The following is a 15,749-nucleotide window of genomic DNA, read 5'->3' as shown; positions in this document are numbered from 1 at the left end:
AGCACTTCAGGTTGCAGACTTTCCAGTATACAATCATACAGTATTTCCGCTCCAAATACACACAGTACTGCATACTACTAAGGTAAGACACTCTTATATAGTATTAAGTCTTAGTATTTGCTGTACAGAAAGATAAACAGGACTAAAGCTACAACTCTGGTACAAACTGGGAGAGTTTAGAACAGGGGTGTCCAAACTTTTTTCATCAAGGACCACATATCTAAACACAGATGAAGCAGAAGGGCCGATCGAGGGCCGTAAACTGATGCTCAGTACAGGGAATTATTCAAATATGTGCATGTTTAACATGTTAGAATGAGCCGTCAGTCTTTATTCATGCTAAGATCCTTAAAACCACACACTAAATATTCAATATTCGCTTTATCAAGGTAGATTTTCAACAAACTTGCAGTAAAATAGTATTTTTTAATTGATGCAAGATAATTTGGGCCAATTTACCTGGAAGTCTGAGGGCCAAGAAAAAATTGTCTGAGGGCCGCATTTGGCCCCCAGGCCATAGTTTGGACATGCCTGGTTTAGAGCATTGTTTCCCAAAGACTCAGGTGAGTCACAAGAGATTTTTTTGGGTCGCCTTGTCACAATCTGCATGTAGGTCTGCAATGTACAGTGTTAACGTCACTCTGGATCAGCATTTTGTCAGAATATCCTGTCCACAGTGGGGCCAGTGTTTCTCTGCGTATTCCTTTCACTACTACATATTTGTGTGAATTGTGATTTTCTCTGATCACAAAAATGAAGACAAGAAACAGATTGAACGCTGCTCGTGATCTGCTGCTGCGTCTCCTCCTGCACCTGGACTGGAACATGCTACAAAAACACAGACAGGCCCAAATATCTCATTAGAAATGTTGAAATGTTAAGACATGTTTTGTATGATTTCAAATCTTTTTGTAATTATTTTATTGACTATTTTGTTCCAATATTGCTGGTTCAATTGAATGTCGAGAAAAAAAAGAAGAAATAGGCTACATTTAATGTCCAAATAGGCGACTTATGAATAGTTTTTATTGCTGGTGCAATTACTGTTTTTGTATTTGTTTGATAATAATCCCTGTGTGTGTTAGAAGATACACCCTTGTTACCTTTTGTATAAAGGTAACAATTATGAAATTCCCAAGTGTGATGTCACGCTTTCAAACCAGGAAGTAAAATTTAAAATGTCCTATATTACACAGTATTGACTCTTGTGAGCTTTTAGCCAAGTTAGAATGTTGTTACCTCCTTAAAAACAGACCTGGAGTTGTGTTTTGTTTCATTCACATGTTTGAGTAACTCTTTATTATTAGTCTGTCTACAAAATGCTCCGTTCCACCTTGTGATGTCATGAAGCTGTAGTATACGTTAACAGCTACACTGTAAAATCTAACTCTAGGATTAACTTGCATTCAGCTCATTTTCTTTACTCACAGCTACAAATTTGTGGATCTTAATGATTGTGGTAAAGTAACAGTGACTTTCAGGGAGAAAAAAGCACATTACTTGTCAATTAGACTCTGTTCAACTTAAATGAGACGAGAAACTTCAACAGTGACATGTTATTGTCAGGAGTCCAGCTCCGTTTTCTAGTCTGTTCCGGTCCTCCTTTTGCTACCTGTCTGTTTTTCCTACAACTGCCACTCATTCCCGAATTATCCCAGGATCGTCTCTATATCCTCCCTCTGTTCATTCAGTCTGTGCTGTTTTCCACCTGTTCCGCCTGTTTTGTTTCTTCCAGCATTTTTTGAGCTCTAGGTGCAAGGGCCTTGGTTGAGTTGATGTGGAATGATTGAAATTTATTATTTTATTCTTACACATGTTAGAATTTAAGCTGAACAAAAGTTTTGCTACGTTTTTTCAAAGACTAGTAAATATTAAAATCCTTGTACCTGATGCAGAACTAAATGGCGTTCCTGTGGACTAAATCGGTTTTTACTCTAAGTTATGTATATAAATAACATTTGCTTTACTTTGAGGAAATGACTGATTAGTTGGCTCAGATTCACAACATGAGTGCTATGAAAACTAAAGTTAAACTTAACTTGCTGAGGCTAGTTAGATGAAAGAGGGATTTACTGAACACTACACTGAGGAATTACCTGTAGCTCAGCTTTAGATTCACAGTCCACTTTAGGCACATTCTTCAAGGCAATCGGGTTCCTAGATTTTTTCAAGTAAGGTCTACTTATTCGATTTTACAGTGTACCTTTTACCTTTTATTCAGTAAACATGATCCATTATCTGTTTGACAGAAGAACTCAGCCAACACTTATTTATTTTCCTTTTTTTCTGTCCAGGTCAACATCATGGCCATGTCCCTGAAGCGCACCGAGGGGGTCACTGTAATCACCCTGACCTCTGACACCTCCAGCACGTGCCCTCCAGTCTGTCAGCTCTTGGGGTCACTGTGCTACACCCCGGCGCTCTGCTCCCGCCACATGGCCATTCCTCGCCGCGGGTCCCTCACCGTCTTGGGGTCCCTCTGGATCATGGCCGGTCTGATGCAGCCGGCCCTGGCCGCCATCCTTTTCTCCAACAGGGGCACTGCTTCATTCTCACTCTTGGACACGTACTGCCCCATGTGGATAGGTGCTGTGTTCGTGGTCGTTGGAGTGAGTAATATTCAGACAGAGAAGAACCCACACCCCTGTGTCCTGCTCTTTAACTCCATCCTCAGCCTGGCTGGAGCAGTCATGTCCGTCTTCGCCATCATCTGGTACTCCTCGCAGTTCACCTTCTATTGGTACTACTATTACTGTTATTATTAGTACTACTACTACTGTTCATTTATTTAGTACTTCTACTGTGTGTACAATCCCTCAGTCGTCCAGGTAGAATCCATGGCAAAGGACGAAATTCAATTTGTCAATTGGACAAAAGTTTATTTTGGTCGAATAAGTTTCTCAGTTCATCCAAGCTGCTTCTTCAGTTCTGGTCAGACACTTGTGGACACTTCCTCATATCTGCCTGAAGGGAGGAGCTAACTACCCTGAAACTACTCTGAAACTAACACAGCTGCTTGTTTACAGTTTCTGTTAACTAGACCTAATGAACTTGCACTGAGTGTGGGGTCATATTACCATAATCCTTCAGGGCCATAATCAAGGGCAAGTTCAATAGGCCTAGCTAACGGAAACTGTAAACAAGTAGGTATGTTTCAGAGTAGTTTCAGTGTAGTTTGCTCCTCCCTTTCGGCAGATATAAAGAAGTGTCCACCAGTGTCTGACCAGAACTGAAGAAGCAGCTTGGATGAACTGAGAAACATATCCGACCAAAATAAACTTTTGTCCAGGTGACAAATTGAATTTCTTCCTTTACTACTGCTGCTGTTTGTGTTTGTCAACTGAGAAGTGGAGCTGAAGTGAACCCCTCCATTATGGACATGAACTCAGTTCTACTACTAATGCTGCTATGACTACTACTACTACTACTACTACAACTACTATGACTACTACTATTATGACTACTACAACCACTACTATTGCTACTACTACTACTACTAGTACTAGCAGTGCTGCTACTACTACTTCCTACTTCACCTCCTATTTTAGCTCTCTTTGTCCTTTGGAATAGGTCAAAGTTTGGCCTATGGCGTAGTAGAACATCTAAACTATAAGCAAAACTACTCAAATTAAGATGATGACTTTCATCATGTTATATTTTCCAGTATACCAAAGCTTAATTTGCCATTCAAAAATGCATCCATAATGTAAAATAATTTTGTCTAAGTACCAAAATAAGAGTAATTTTACACAAGTATTTTAGTTTTTGTTTACTTTGTTTACTTTGAGTGGTCTTGTCCCACTTCCCATTATTCCCATAGCCCTGCTCACCACTGACCTCTTGTAGTTACAGCCCCATCTTCCGGTGTTTGGACCTTGGTAATGATTATTACTGGCATGGAAGGCAAACCACTACCCCGAACCCCCACGAGGAGGCGGTGCGGCAGCAGACTCGAAAGGTGCAGCAAGCTCTCAAGTCGGTGGTGTTTGGGGTGAGTGTGGTGCTGATGGCCATGGCTGTCCTGGGACCATGTTTGTGGCTCAGCTCAACTATTCTCAGCATCAAAGCCCTCAAATCCCCACAAGACAAGAGCGAGAGCACGGACCTGAGCAGGAGCACGGACCTGAGCAAGGACCTGAGCACGGCCCTGCTGGAGGACGACGGAACTGCAGCCAGCCAGCACGACCAGGAGTGAACGTGTGGAGTGTTCTGTGAAAAGCACGAATGCACCGATACCAACTTTTCCAAAACCGATACCAGTACGAGTACTTCATTTTGAGTACTTGCCAATACCAATTAACGATACCAACACCAAGTATTATCTTTATAAGATACACTACTTTTTTGTATTACATTAAAGTAACTATTTGTGGGAGCTGTTTTAAATTTCTACTAAGATCATTATAGTTAGATCTAATACTCTTTAGAAGCACCTTTACTTTTTACTTCTAACCATACGACTGCAGACTGCTCTTGGTTTTCAGTTATAATCACATGTTAGCCACGTTAGCCACGTTAGCCATGTTAGCCATGTTAGCATGCTACTACGTAAACACAAGCACTGAGCTGATAACATTTATGAACTATCAAAACATTTGACCGTCACATCAGATTTAAGTGTTTTAGTCTCACAAAGTTCAGCTCTCTGCTCGTCTGAGACGTGGGCGTTAAATAAAAACACACTGCAGCTACAGTGGAATCAGTTCTTGGTTTTAGCAGTACAGGCGAGTACAAGTACAAGTACAAGTACAAGTACAAGTACAAGCAAGTACCAGGTACTGGTATCGGTATCTGTGAATCCCTAATGGAAAAAAACAAAAAAATATATAAAAAAGTTTATCTTGTAGTAGCCTATTTCCACCTTGGAATTAAAATAACCACTGTCACATTTATGTCAAATAGTTTCTGATAAACTCATCACCAAAGACAGCTTGTACTGCACTTTGTGTATGTTTTATATATATGTGTATATTTCCTGGTAATATTTTTCTCAGTGTGAAGTAAAATACTTTTAAGTACTAATCAGTATGACAGAAATCACAGATTTGCAGTGAAGTTGCAGTCAAATTTAAAGGTTGGGTATTTCGTTGTTATTTCTCCTGATATGTCATAAACGTGTCTTAGGCCCGGGTCTGTTGTATTTTGTGCCTCGTCTTGTTCAGACTCTTGTATTTTCTGACACAAACAGCTGTTTGACCTGATGGATCCTGTAGTAACACTCGACCCACTGTGGGCGTCTCTCCTCATGTGTCTGAAGTTCACCATGACAAACCTGCAGGTGAAGGATTTTCCTCTAAATAAAACAATGTAAAATCTCACAAAATGTGGCTCTTGGTTTTTATTATCAAGAAGATCAGGTAGAAACAATCAAAACAAGTGGTAGTGAGTAGTAGTAGTAGACGTTTTAAGTAGTAATAGTAGTAGTATAATAGTAGTAGTACTAGTAGCAGTAGTGAATAGTAGTAACAGTAATAGCAGTAGCAGTATTAGCAACACAAGTAAACTTAACTTGCGGTGTAATTATTTCTAAATTAATCTAACCAACAAACTGAGGAATTGTTACACACAACAGTTTGAAAAACACAGTGTCTAGTGCACTGTTGTTGTGTCCTTTGGCAAGACACTTCACCACCTTCCCCAGTATGAATGTGGTGTGTGTGTGTGTGTGTGTGTGTTTAATTTCCACTGAACAAAACCAGGAGTGAGGAAAGTACTCTGGTACAAACTCTGGGAGAGTTTAGAGGACAAATATTTTACTACATAATCCTTGTACTTCAAAAAGACCTACTGAGCTTTGACAACGTCCTCCACTAGTACTACTACTACTACTACTACTACTACTACTACTTCTAGTACAAATACTGCTCTATAGGCTCTATAATTATTCTCTGTCCTTCAGATGTGATTTACTTTCTAATATTTGTGTCTATCCTTTTGAAAATGTTGTTCTTTGTGTAATGTTGTTTCTTCTCAATAGTTATTCTTTAAATAGGTCGTATAAAAAAATGGACTGAAGGATGAAGTGACGTCACTCACAGTGTTCAGCTCCAGTCAAATGAAGTTCACAGTGCCAGCAGGTACAGGGACCAATTTGTATGGAGTGAGAATTGTCTCATAAAGATTTACACAAATAAAAAATGATATATATAAATATACATACATATACAAATACAAATATCCAAATACAAAAAACAAATATAAAAAGTGACAAAAAAATAAACAAATTTGTATAAATAAATGTGTATTTATAAATATATTTTCGATCCCTGTTTTGCTTTTCTCTCCATGACGCAATTTTGAAATATTCCTCGACTGAACAACCAGCAGATGGCAGTGTGGTGCAGCCACAGCACTTTTCCTGACAGTGTTTGATGCGTAAATGTGTTTTATTTATTTATTTGTATTTTTTTAAACAGCCAATCAGGGAATAGCAGACTACGTCACTCTGCTCTACTGCACATGTGGTTTGCAGAAAGAGCTGCTGTCTTGTCTTTGTGCTACTGGAAGCAACAACAAACTGTTTTGATAAAAACAACAAAACGTGTAAGTTTTATAGGAGACATGTCAAACTCAGGCCCAGGAGCCAAATTTGGCCCATGATATAATTATATTTGGCCCACAAGATCATATCAAATATATATATATATATAAGAGCTGGCTCGCTGGCTACAGATAGACTATAGAGACATTATTTATTTAAAATGTAGTTTATTTTATATTCTGCTTGTTCTGGATTCAATGTTTAAGCAAAACTATTATTAAACATTTATTTTAATAAGAAAAGGTTTAATATTACATATCTCGAAAGAAAACATACAGATGTTAAAATGTTTCATTAAATATTTAGTTTGGCCCACGACTTAGTTGCAGGTTTTAATTTTGACCCTGTGTGAATTTGAGTTTGACACCTGTATTTCCATCAACTCGTTTCCCTTTCAAGGCAAACGAGAGACGTCTTTGGTTTCCAGCATCAGAAGAAGCGGTTGGACTGAGTAGATGATTAAAAATGCCCTCATCTACAGTGATTACTTCATATCAGGTGAGCCTGGAGCTGGTCTGCATCGCCGCTTTTATAAACACATTTATTCAGTTCTACATATATGAAAATGTGAATAATTACTTGATCAAATTGAGTATCACTGGCTCATGTACCATGGCTGAATTTTCCTGTGTTGCATTGCAACTGTTTTTGCTGCCACATGTGAGGTGAGCTCAAGTCAACTGTAAAGTTTTGTCATTACACAAGTCACTTTATTTGTACAGGAAAGACATCCGGAGACACTGACGGTCCTCACTTTATCCCATGTATCTCCACCTACACAATGGCGTTCCACATGCAAAATGTTCGCTTCAAACTCGGGATGATTTCTTAGGCGGCCAAAGGTTTTGTTTTTGGTCCTTCCTGTGTATCAGTCCTGCCCATCACTTTCACTATTTTTCAATTCCGTTGGGAAGGAAAACTGTTTGAACAGAGGTTTGCAGTCACACAGATCTGATTCTCTTTTGCATTTATGGAGTTCGCAAACTTCCGAAGCCCGTTTTCCGCTGTTGGGACATCCAACAGTCACATAATTACGATGTCCAAATCCTAAAACTAAAATATGACAATATCAGAACCAGAAACAAAAGAGATCTGGTTCAAAAGACTTGAAAAGATCAACTTTGACAATAGACGCATCCCACTGGGAAAACAAACATGGAGGTTTGATGTTTTACCTGCAGTTGGAGATGAGCTCACCCAGTTACAACAGGAGTCCTATAAAAGGAGCCGGCCTCACCTTTGTCTAGAGAAAGGTGTTGTGTGCGACTGCAGGTTACGGCCATACCTGTTTTTAACTTTTGTACTTTTTGTAAATATTTTTAGATTTTTTTTCTTGGTTGGTCTGCACTAAAAAAATCAGCTGAACTCGACTCTGTTCCTCTCAGACCGCCAAGGTTCCTGTATGGGCATTACACCGCCCCAGAAAGCACTGCACAGCACACTTCCGTTCCCATTCCCTGTTCAAAGCAGGTTCTGTGGTTTTATCAAAAAAGATGAACTTACTCTTAAAGGTTACTGCATATTTCAGATTTGAGGAACTGACTGATTAGTTGGCACAGCTTCAAAACATGACGATGAAAACTGAAGTTGCTATACATTTATTCCGAAATTAGTCACACATGAACTGAGGAGAACCGTAAACTAAACTTTGGTAGAGTTTAGAGGATAAATATTTACTCTGGAGGCTCTGTAATATACTGTATCCTTCAAATGTGATTTAGTTTCTCATTTTTGCGTCTATATTTTGAAAAAAACACAGCGTTTCCAGTAAACAAACCCAGCAGAGGAAACGGTCTGAGGGGGCAGAGCTTGTGCGGAAAAAACACGGGGAACTTCAAGGTGCACACATCTCAGCATAAAAACATACAGTACATACAGTTTCCGCTCCAAATTCACACAGAGTACTGCATACGACGAAGGTAAGACGCTCTTATAAATAGATTAAGTTGTGTATAGTCAAAGTTTTAGAAATAGTCCTACTAACTTACTTAATTATGTCAAGTTGCTGTAACAGGTTCTTCTTTTTGAGTCATTTTAACTAAATTTTTTGATTAAAGGGAACTATCGTGGGTGTAAACGAGCGTAACTTAAAAACATAGATGAGGTACAACTTAGTAGATTGAAGTAATTAAACACTTGGAACGATAAAGTCCTGTTATTTCTATTGTTTCAAATAGAGATGCTTCACCAAATAAATGAACTTATTCCAGTGGTTTGAGAAACTAAAAAAAAATATAATAAATAAATAAAAAATGTTAAAATACTCAGGGCTGAGGGCGCACGTGGAAGAGGCCCAGACTTTAGGACCAAGGTTTAATTAGTAATAAGGTTTAATAAGTTTGTTGTATAAAGGTCGTTTGGTACCGAGCCGTGAAAGTGCGACCTCAAACCCCCCGTACGTCGCACGAGTCGCACCTCTAAACCACAACTAAAACCAGAACTACACTAGGTCTAAACCAGGACTATAACAGGACTAAAACAGGTCTAAAACCAGGACTAAAACAGGTCTAAAACAGATGTAAAACAGGGTCTAAAACAGGGTCTAAAACAGGTCTAAAACAGGACTAAAATGGGACTAAAACAAGACAAAAACAGATCTAAAAAACTAAAAGGTCTAAAACAGGACTAAAACAGGACTAAAAACTAAAACAGGACTAAACAGGACTAAAGCAGGTCTAAAACAACAGGACTAAAAACAGGACTAAAATCAGGACTCTAAAACAGGACTAAAAGGACAATCTAAAACAGGGTCGAAAACAGGACTAAAACAGATCTAAAACAGGGTCTAAAACAGGACTAAAACAGGACTATAACCAGGACAAAAACAGGTCTAAAACAAGGACTAAAAAGGACTAAAACCAGGACTAAAACAGGACTAAAACAGGACTGAAACAGGACTAAAAACAGATCTAAAACAGGGTCTAAAAAACCTAAAAAGACTACTAAAACAGATCTAAAACAGGTCTAAAACCAGGACTAAAACAGGTCTAAAACCAGGACTAAAACAGGACTAAAACAGGTCTAAAACCAGGACTAAAACAGGACTAAAACCAGGACTAAAACCAGGACTAAAACAGGTCTGAAACAGAACTAGACGGGCGCCCACGTCCAACCAGCCCTGCAGTAAGAAAAACAATAAGTCAACACAAACCAAAAAGATACAACTAAGAGGTTAACAAAACAAATGAATATGAACTCAATATACGGACAAATTATACCCAAAACAACCAACGCAAAAGATCGAAATAAAACGGCAAATGGCCAGCGGCGTCTAAGAAACACAAAGAAACATTAACAGGCCACAGAAACAAAGAATGAAAAATATAGTCATACAGAACTTAAATTACCAAACGAGAAGGTAAAGCGAGTGGGTTAAAAAGGTAGGCAGACGCTTAAGCTGAAACAACAAACAAACAAAAAAACATACAACAGGAACTGGTGAGATTAAAACAATTAATAAAAGAGGAACACCACCAGGCCTGTGGCTAATGCACACTGTGGGATATTTTCGGTCGTGTCACTCAGCCTCAGCTTAAACTGTACGACCAAATCACAGGGTTTAAAAGTTCACCGCTCACGAATCATGTTCTCGGATGTGACCTGTCTGCGCGCACTGTACGTTGTTGTTCCGGAAGTAGAAAACCACGAAGAAGAAAACCACAGACACAACGCCGATCCAGACAAAAAAAACAGACGCGCTGCCTCGGCAATTTGTGCACAGACAAGCACAAAAAAGAAGAGGCGACGAATCTGATCAAAGAAATGTCTGCGTAGACGTGGGCGGTACTGCCTGTGCCGTAACGGTAAATATGGCGATAACACTTCTCTCACATCAACGACTCTACAGACGTGATTGTCTTTAAGCAGGTTTAATGATGCTCAAGAAGGTGAAACTGGAGAGCAGAAAAAATACAACATTACAACACGTCTACAACAGTCACAAAACACAAGGCAAATCCACACCCCGGAGGCTAACCGACGCCATCTCGAGAGCTGAGTGGTTCGCGTACAACCACCACATTATAAGGCTAGCATCAAAAACACTACAAAGCTGGACCTGCAAATAATCATAACCAAAGTTGCCGAACATTGGTAGAAAATACGTACCGGCGATGCAACCTTAAAACAAAGAACTGCGGACTCAAAAAGGGCAACTGCGGGCTGCCATGTCTGACGTTTACAACTGTTACTTGCGTTCAATAAAGTTTTTATCAAACACGTGCTCTGCGTGCAGTTCTAAAGGTGTCCACCAGATGGCACCGTGCTCAAGCAAAATCCAGGAAACACAAAAACAGGAGAATTATACATTCAAACATTTTTTAAACAAGACTTCATCCATAACAGAACACTGCCTCTGTAGCGCTGGTTTATGTTTGTTGTTTTCTTACCGTTGCTGGTTTGTTCTGTCCGTTACATTACTTGTATTTGTTGTTTCTTACCGTTGTCTGTATCCTTGACTTTACCATTGTTGGTGCACTTATGTTATACTACCAAACTATAACAGTGACTCTTTGTCTGCACTTGTAAATAGTTCATGTAGTTTAATTCAATATGTCTGAAAAATGCAAAAGAAGTTCATTGTGTTAGATTATGAAGAGTAGGGGTGGGATTAAATAAGTTTTCTTCTTCCCACTCCTTTTTGGGCAAAATAATAATAATAGTACATTTTTTGTTGATATTTTCATTTCTACTATGATTTCACTTATGTTATAGGCGAGTTTCATTGTTGACAAAAGCGTGCGTTGCATGCTGGGAATTATTTTGGTGGCGGCAAGAAACACTAATTCAACATGATGGACGGAGCGAGAAAGCACGTAAAGGGTATTGATCCCGGTTATTTATCCACTCTAACGGCAGACGACCCAAGACCATTTGACCAGAAATTGGTCATAAGCATCGACGGACGACAAATCACCCTTTTCAACCCCGACAAAAGGTGGACCAAACCAAATTTCTGGTCAGAATCGCCAACTACCTGGACAAATATTCATTTCGGTGATATCCACAATGACTTGGTGGAAACTCCTGGGCCATTCACAGCAGAAAAGATGAAAACCTCCAAGAGTCTCGATGTGTTGTTGAACTTGTTGGAGTCCACGGTTTGTTAGGATCTTCTACGTTTGCTCTGCGAATGTTTGAAAGCCGTTTAATTCACCGTTAGTGGTTCTTTTCACTCAGAATACGAAAAAGACATTTTCCTTCTTCCGTGCTTCTATTTGTGCATCCGATAATGCAGCAGGAATTTACCATTATCAGGGATAAATACGCGAGGTTACACACTGTGTTTGACGCTATCGTGTTTCTTGCCTCTGACCAAAATATTTCCCAGCATGCAACGCGGGCTTTTAATAACAATGACGTCAGCTGAAACTCGCCTATATGTTCCATTGTATGTGAATGTAAATCTTTACTTGCCCAGAATAAATGCATACATAAAAAAACAATAGCATCAAGTTTTTCAGCAAACTTCTGTTCTGTGTTGCTCGATTAGTTGCGTCTCCATGTTCTGTGTCCAAAACAGTCGCCGGCGCCATCGTCCTCCACAACCTCATATCCTGCTTCCTCTTCTGCGTCCGCACATGCTCAGTCTGACAGATTCTGACAAATCGGCGAATCAGCGAAACCCTCACGAGAGGCGACTGGATTTTAAACAAGTTTGATTTTCTTGCGACCTACGAATGTCGATCGGGAGCTGGTTGTGAGGTATTAATCGGATTTCCTTACCCCATGTTTACGACACGCAGCACGACACACGATGAAGCCAAAACTCTTCCTGATCCCCAAAACATGAGTGAAAAATCGTCTCAAAAAGGGTCAAAAATCGCACAGTGTACGTCCCACTTAAAGGACTGTAGACCATTGTTAATCAGTCTCCTCCGTGCCGTGTCTCCTGTACAGGACAGAATGTGTTCAGCTCGACAAATTTACATAAATGTTCGATCGCTGCAGTGTGATTCTGAAGAGCTGTGCAGTCGGGCAATTGCGGCATTTACCTTCGTGAGGTGCGGAGCTGAGCCGGTCCTTTCTCCTGCTGTCACCTCCGAGCCCATCCCGACAGTGAGTCCTGGTTCAGTTCTGGTTTACTCCTGCTTTAGTCCTTGTTTACTCCTATTTTAGTCCTAGTTCGGTCCTGGTTTAGTCCTCCTCTTCAGTCCTGTAGTCCTAGGTTAGTTTAGTCCTGTTTAGTCCTAGTTCAGTCCTGGTTTAGTCCTCCTCTTCAGTCCTGGTTTAATCCTGTTTTAGTCCAGGTTTAGTCCTGTTTTAGTCCTAGTTCAGTCCTGATTTAGTCCTCCTCTTCAGTCCTGGAATCAGTCCTAGTTTAGTCCATAGTTAGTCCTGGATTAGTCCTGTTTTAGTCTTTTTTTAGTCCTAGTTCAGTCCTGGTTTAGTTCCGTTTTAGTCCTCCTCTTCAGTCCTGGAATCAGTCCTATGTTAGTCCTGGGTTAGTCCTGGTTTAGTCTTGGTTCAGGCCATGGTGTATGGAGCACAAAAGTTTGATATAATCTCAGGTTAACAGGCAGGTGCGGGCGGATGTGGTCCTGTACTGTGCAGCGACGTGTCTCCAAAACTGGACCCGTGCAGGACTCTGCGCTGTAGGGCTTCATTACAAAATAAATTTACATTTGGTTTGCTACATAAAGAAGGAGGAAAATAACAAAAGGACGACAGCAGCTATAAGTTTTAAGAAGGATGTAAAAAGTGTTGTAACTGTCCTGTGTGAGAAAAGTGTATAAAGTGTGTGGTGAGGGGTTTTACAGATTTAAAACAGATATAATAATAATTGTAAAATATAAAGTGGACTAGTTGACCCGGATCTGTGCCCACGTAGACCGTTGGGTGACCGCAAGGCACTAAGCGCAGCCGTTCGCCCGATTGTTCTTTGCGGACACCCTGCTCCATGGCCCGGTGGTTCTCTCTCTCACGCGGGAACCCGACCCGGTGCAGGACTCTGACACTGTCATAGTTGTTCACACACACCACGAGTTGTAAAAAAAAAACATTACCAGTTGTAGCAGTAAAATAAATGTTCTTACAGGTATTATTAAACTACAGGGCCTTGATAGAAGGGCTGAACTATCTGCGGTCCGGATGGATTGGCCAGATTCTGCACGCCATCGCAGAAGAGGTCATCATGTTGAAGGGTGTCGTCAGGTTCTCGCACCCAGTGAACTCTTAACACAATGTGGACAAATAGAAGGACTTTGGCTAAAGTCTGAGCAACTACTGCTACGAGACCAATACGCTACTACTTCTGCTCTTAGCAGCAGAGCACCGCAGTAATGGCAGCACTGCTTTACGTCCGCTCTGCTTCCGTGTTTCATGGGATTTGTCTATAGTGAAGGTGTATGGAGTTTAAAAACACAGTGGAGCGCTTCCTGTATTATCACATGACATAACAAGGTGGAACAGAGTGTTTTCTGTTTGAGAGTATAACTCAGCCAACACTTATTTTCTTTGTTTTGTGTCCAGGTCAACATCATGGCCATGTCCCTGAAACGCACCGAGGGGGTCACTGTAATCACCCTGACCTCTGACCCCTCCAGCACGTGCCCTCCCGTCTGTCAGCTCTTGGGGTCACTGTGCTACACCCCGGCGCTCTGCTCGAGGTCCCGCCGCGTGGCCATTCCTGGCCGCGGGTCCCTCGCCGTGCTGGGGTCCCTCTGGATCATGGCTGGTGTGATGCAGGCGGCCCTGGGCTCCATCCTTCTCTTCACTCGGGTCAGCACTTCGTACATGCTCAGAGACATGTACTGCCCCCTGTGGTTGGGAGCGCTGTTCGTGGGCGTCGGAGTGAGTAATATTCTGACGGAGAAGTACCCACGCCCCAGTGTCCTGCTCTTCAACTTCATCTTCAACCTGGCCGGAGCAGTCATGTCCGTCTTCGCCATCATCTGGTACTCCTCGCAGTTCAACAACTATGGGTACTACTACTATTATTATTAGTGCTTCTACTACTGTTCATTTAATTACTACTGCTACTGTGTGTACAATCCCTCAATCTTCCAGGTAGAATCCATGGCAAAGGAAGAAATTCAATTTGTCACCTGGACAAAAGTTAATTTTGGTCAAATAAGTTTCTCAGTTCATCCAAGCTGCTTCTTCAGTTCTGGTCAAACACTGATGGACACTTCCTTATATCTGCCTGAAGGGAGGAGCTAACTACACTGAAACTACTCTGAAACTAACACAGCTGCTTGTTTACAGTTTCTGTTAGCTAGACCTCATGAACTTGCACTGAGTGTGGGGTCATATTACCATAATCCTTCAGGGCCATAATGATGAATGATTATGGTAATATAACCCTAAAATAAACAGAAACTGTAAACAAGCAGCTGTGTTACTTTTAGAGTAGTTTCAGTGTAGTTAGCTCCTCCCTTCAGGCAGATATGAGGAAGTGTCCATCAGTGTTTGACCAGAACTGAAGAAGCAGCTTGGATGAACTGAGAAACTTGTTCGACCAAAATAAACTTTTGTCCAGTTGACAAATTGAATTTCTTCCTTTACTACTGCTGCTGTTTGTGTTTGTCAACTGAGAGGTGGAGCTGAAGTGAACCCCTCCATTATGGACATGAACTGAATACTACTACTACTATGACTACTATGACTACTACAACTACTATGACTACTACAACAACTACTACTGCTATGACTACTAATACTACTACTACTACTACTACACTTCTCCTATTTTAGCTCTGTTTGTTTAGCTCTTTGTCCCTTAGAATAGGTCAGAGTTTGGTCTCTAGTGTAGTAGAACATCTAAACTATAGGCAAAACTACTCAAATTAAGATTATGACTTCCATCATGTTATATTTTCCAATAATTTTACACAAGTATTCACATGTAGTTTTTGTTCTTTGTGTACTTTGCTTGAGTTTGTCCCACTTCCCATTATTCCCATAGCCCTGCTCACCACTGATCTCTTGTAGTTTCAGCTACATGCTCCCGTGTGTGAAGCAGAATAATGATTATTACTGGTATGGGAGGCAAACCACTACCCCGAACCCCCAGGAGGACGCGGCAGTGCAGCGCTGTCTGGAGGTGCTAGAGGTGCTCCTGTCGGTGGTGTTTGGGGTGAGTGTGCTGCTGGTGGCCGTAACTGCCCTGGGCCTGTGTTTGTGGCTCAGCTCGACTATTCTCAGCATCAAAGCCCTCAGATCCCCACGAGACAAGAGCGAGAGCACGGACCTGAGCACGCCCCTGCTG

General features: G+C 40.9%; 2 protein-coding genes across 3 annotated transcripts in view; both read left to right on the top strand.

Annotated features, from left to right (window-relative positions):
• The first annotated feature begins 51 nt into the window (after positions 1 to 51).
• LOC110167687 (uncharacterized) lies at positions 52 to 4,195 on the top strand. The gene is made up of 3 exons (XM_020933052.2): positions 52 to 82; positions 2,295 to 2,740; positions 3,847 to 4,195. The coding sequence occupies exons 2-3, from the start codon at positions 2,304 to 2,306 to the stop codon at positions 4,193 to 4,195; spliced, it is 786 nt and encodes a 261-aa protein (XP_020788711.2). The 5' UTR covers positions 52 to 82; positions 2,295 to 2,303.
• A 4,151-nt stretch (positions 4,196 to 8,346) lies between these two features.
• The window catches only part of LOC110167689 (transmembrane protein 176A-like), an 8,731-nt gene continuing 1,328 nt past the window's right edge, over positions 8,347 to 15,749 (top strand). The window contains exons 1-3 of one of the 2 annotated variants that reach the window (XM_020933054.2): positions 8,347 to 8,460; positions 14,012 to 14,463; positions 15,473 to 15,749. The exon at positions 15,473 to 15,749 is cut by the window's right edge and continues 1,328 nt beyond it. In XM_020933054.2, coding sequence (XP_020788713.2) covers positions 14,021 to 14,463; positions 15,473 to 15,749 — 720 coding nt within the window. In that variant the 5' untranslated portion in view covers positions 8,347 to 8,460; positions 14,012 to 14,020. Of the gene's footprint in view, positions 8,461 to 12,430; positions 12,599 to 14,011; positions 14,464 to 15,472 lie in introns of those variants that run through there. The other variant, XM_055160118.1, reaches the window with a different exon arrangement.

The sequence above is a fragment of the Boleophthalmus pectinirostris genome, unplaced genomic scaffold (genome assembly GCF_026225935.1).
Source record: "Boleophthalmus pectinirostris isolate CB_2022bp ecotype Guang Dong unplaced genomic scaffold, ASM2622593v1 HiC_scaffold_3, whole genome shotgun sequence".
In the NCBI taxonomy this organism is placed as follows: domain Eukaryota; kingdom Metazoa; phylum Chordata; class Actinopteri; order Gobiiformes; family Gobiidae; genus Boleophthalmus; species Boleophthalmus pectinirostris.
The sequence above is the reverse complement of the archived record's forward strand: the minus strand, read 5'-3'. Positions and strand labels throughout refer to the sequence as shown.

Coding starts and splice junctions, on each gene's coding strand:
- LOC110167687 (XM_020933052.2), top strand. CDS start 2,304: ATGGCCATGTCCCTGAAGCGCACCGAGGGGGTCACTGTAATCACCCTG. Junction 2,741..3,846: donor TCGCAGTTCACCTTCTATTG/GTACTACTATTA, acceptor GACCTCTTGTAG/TTACAGCCCCATCTTCCGGT.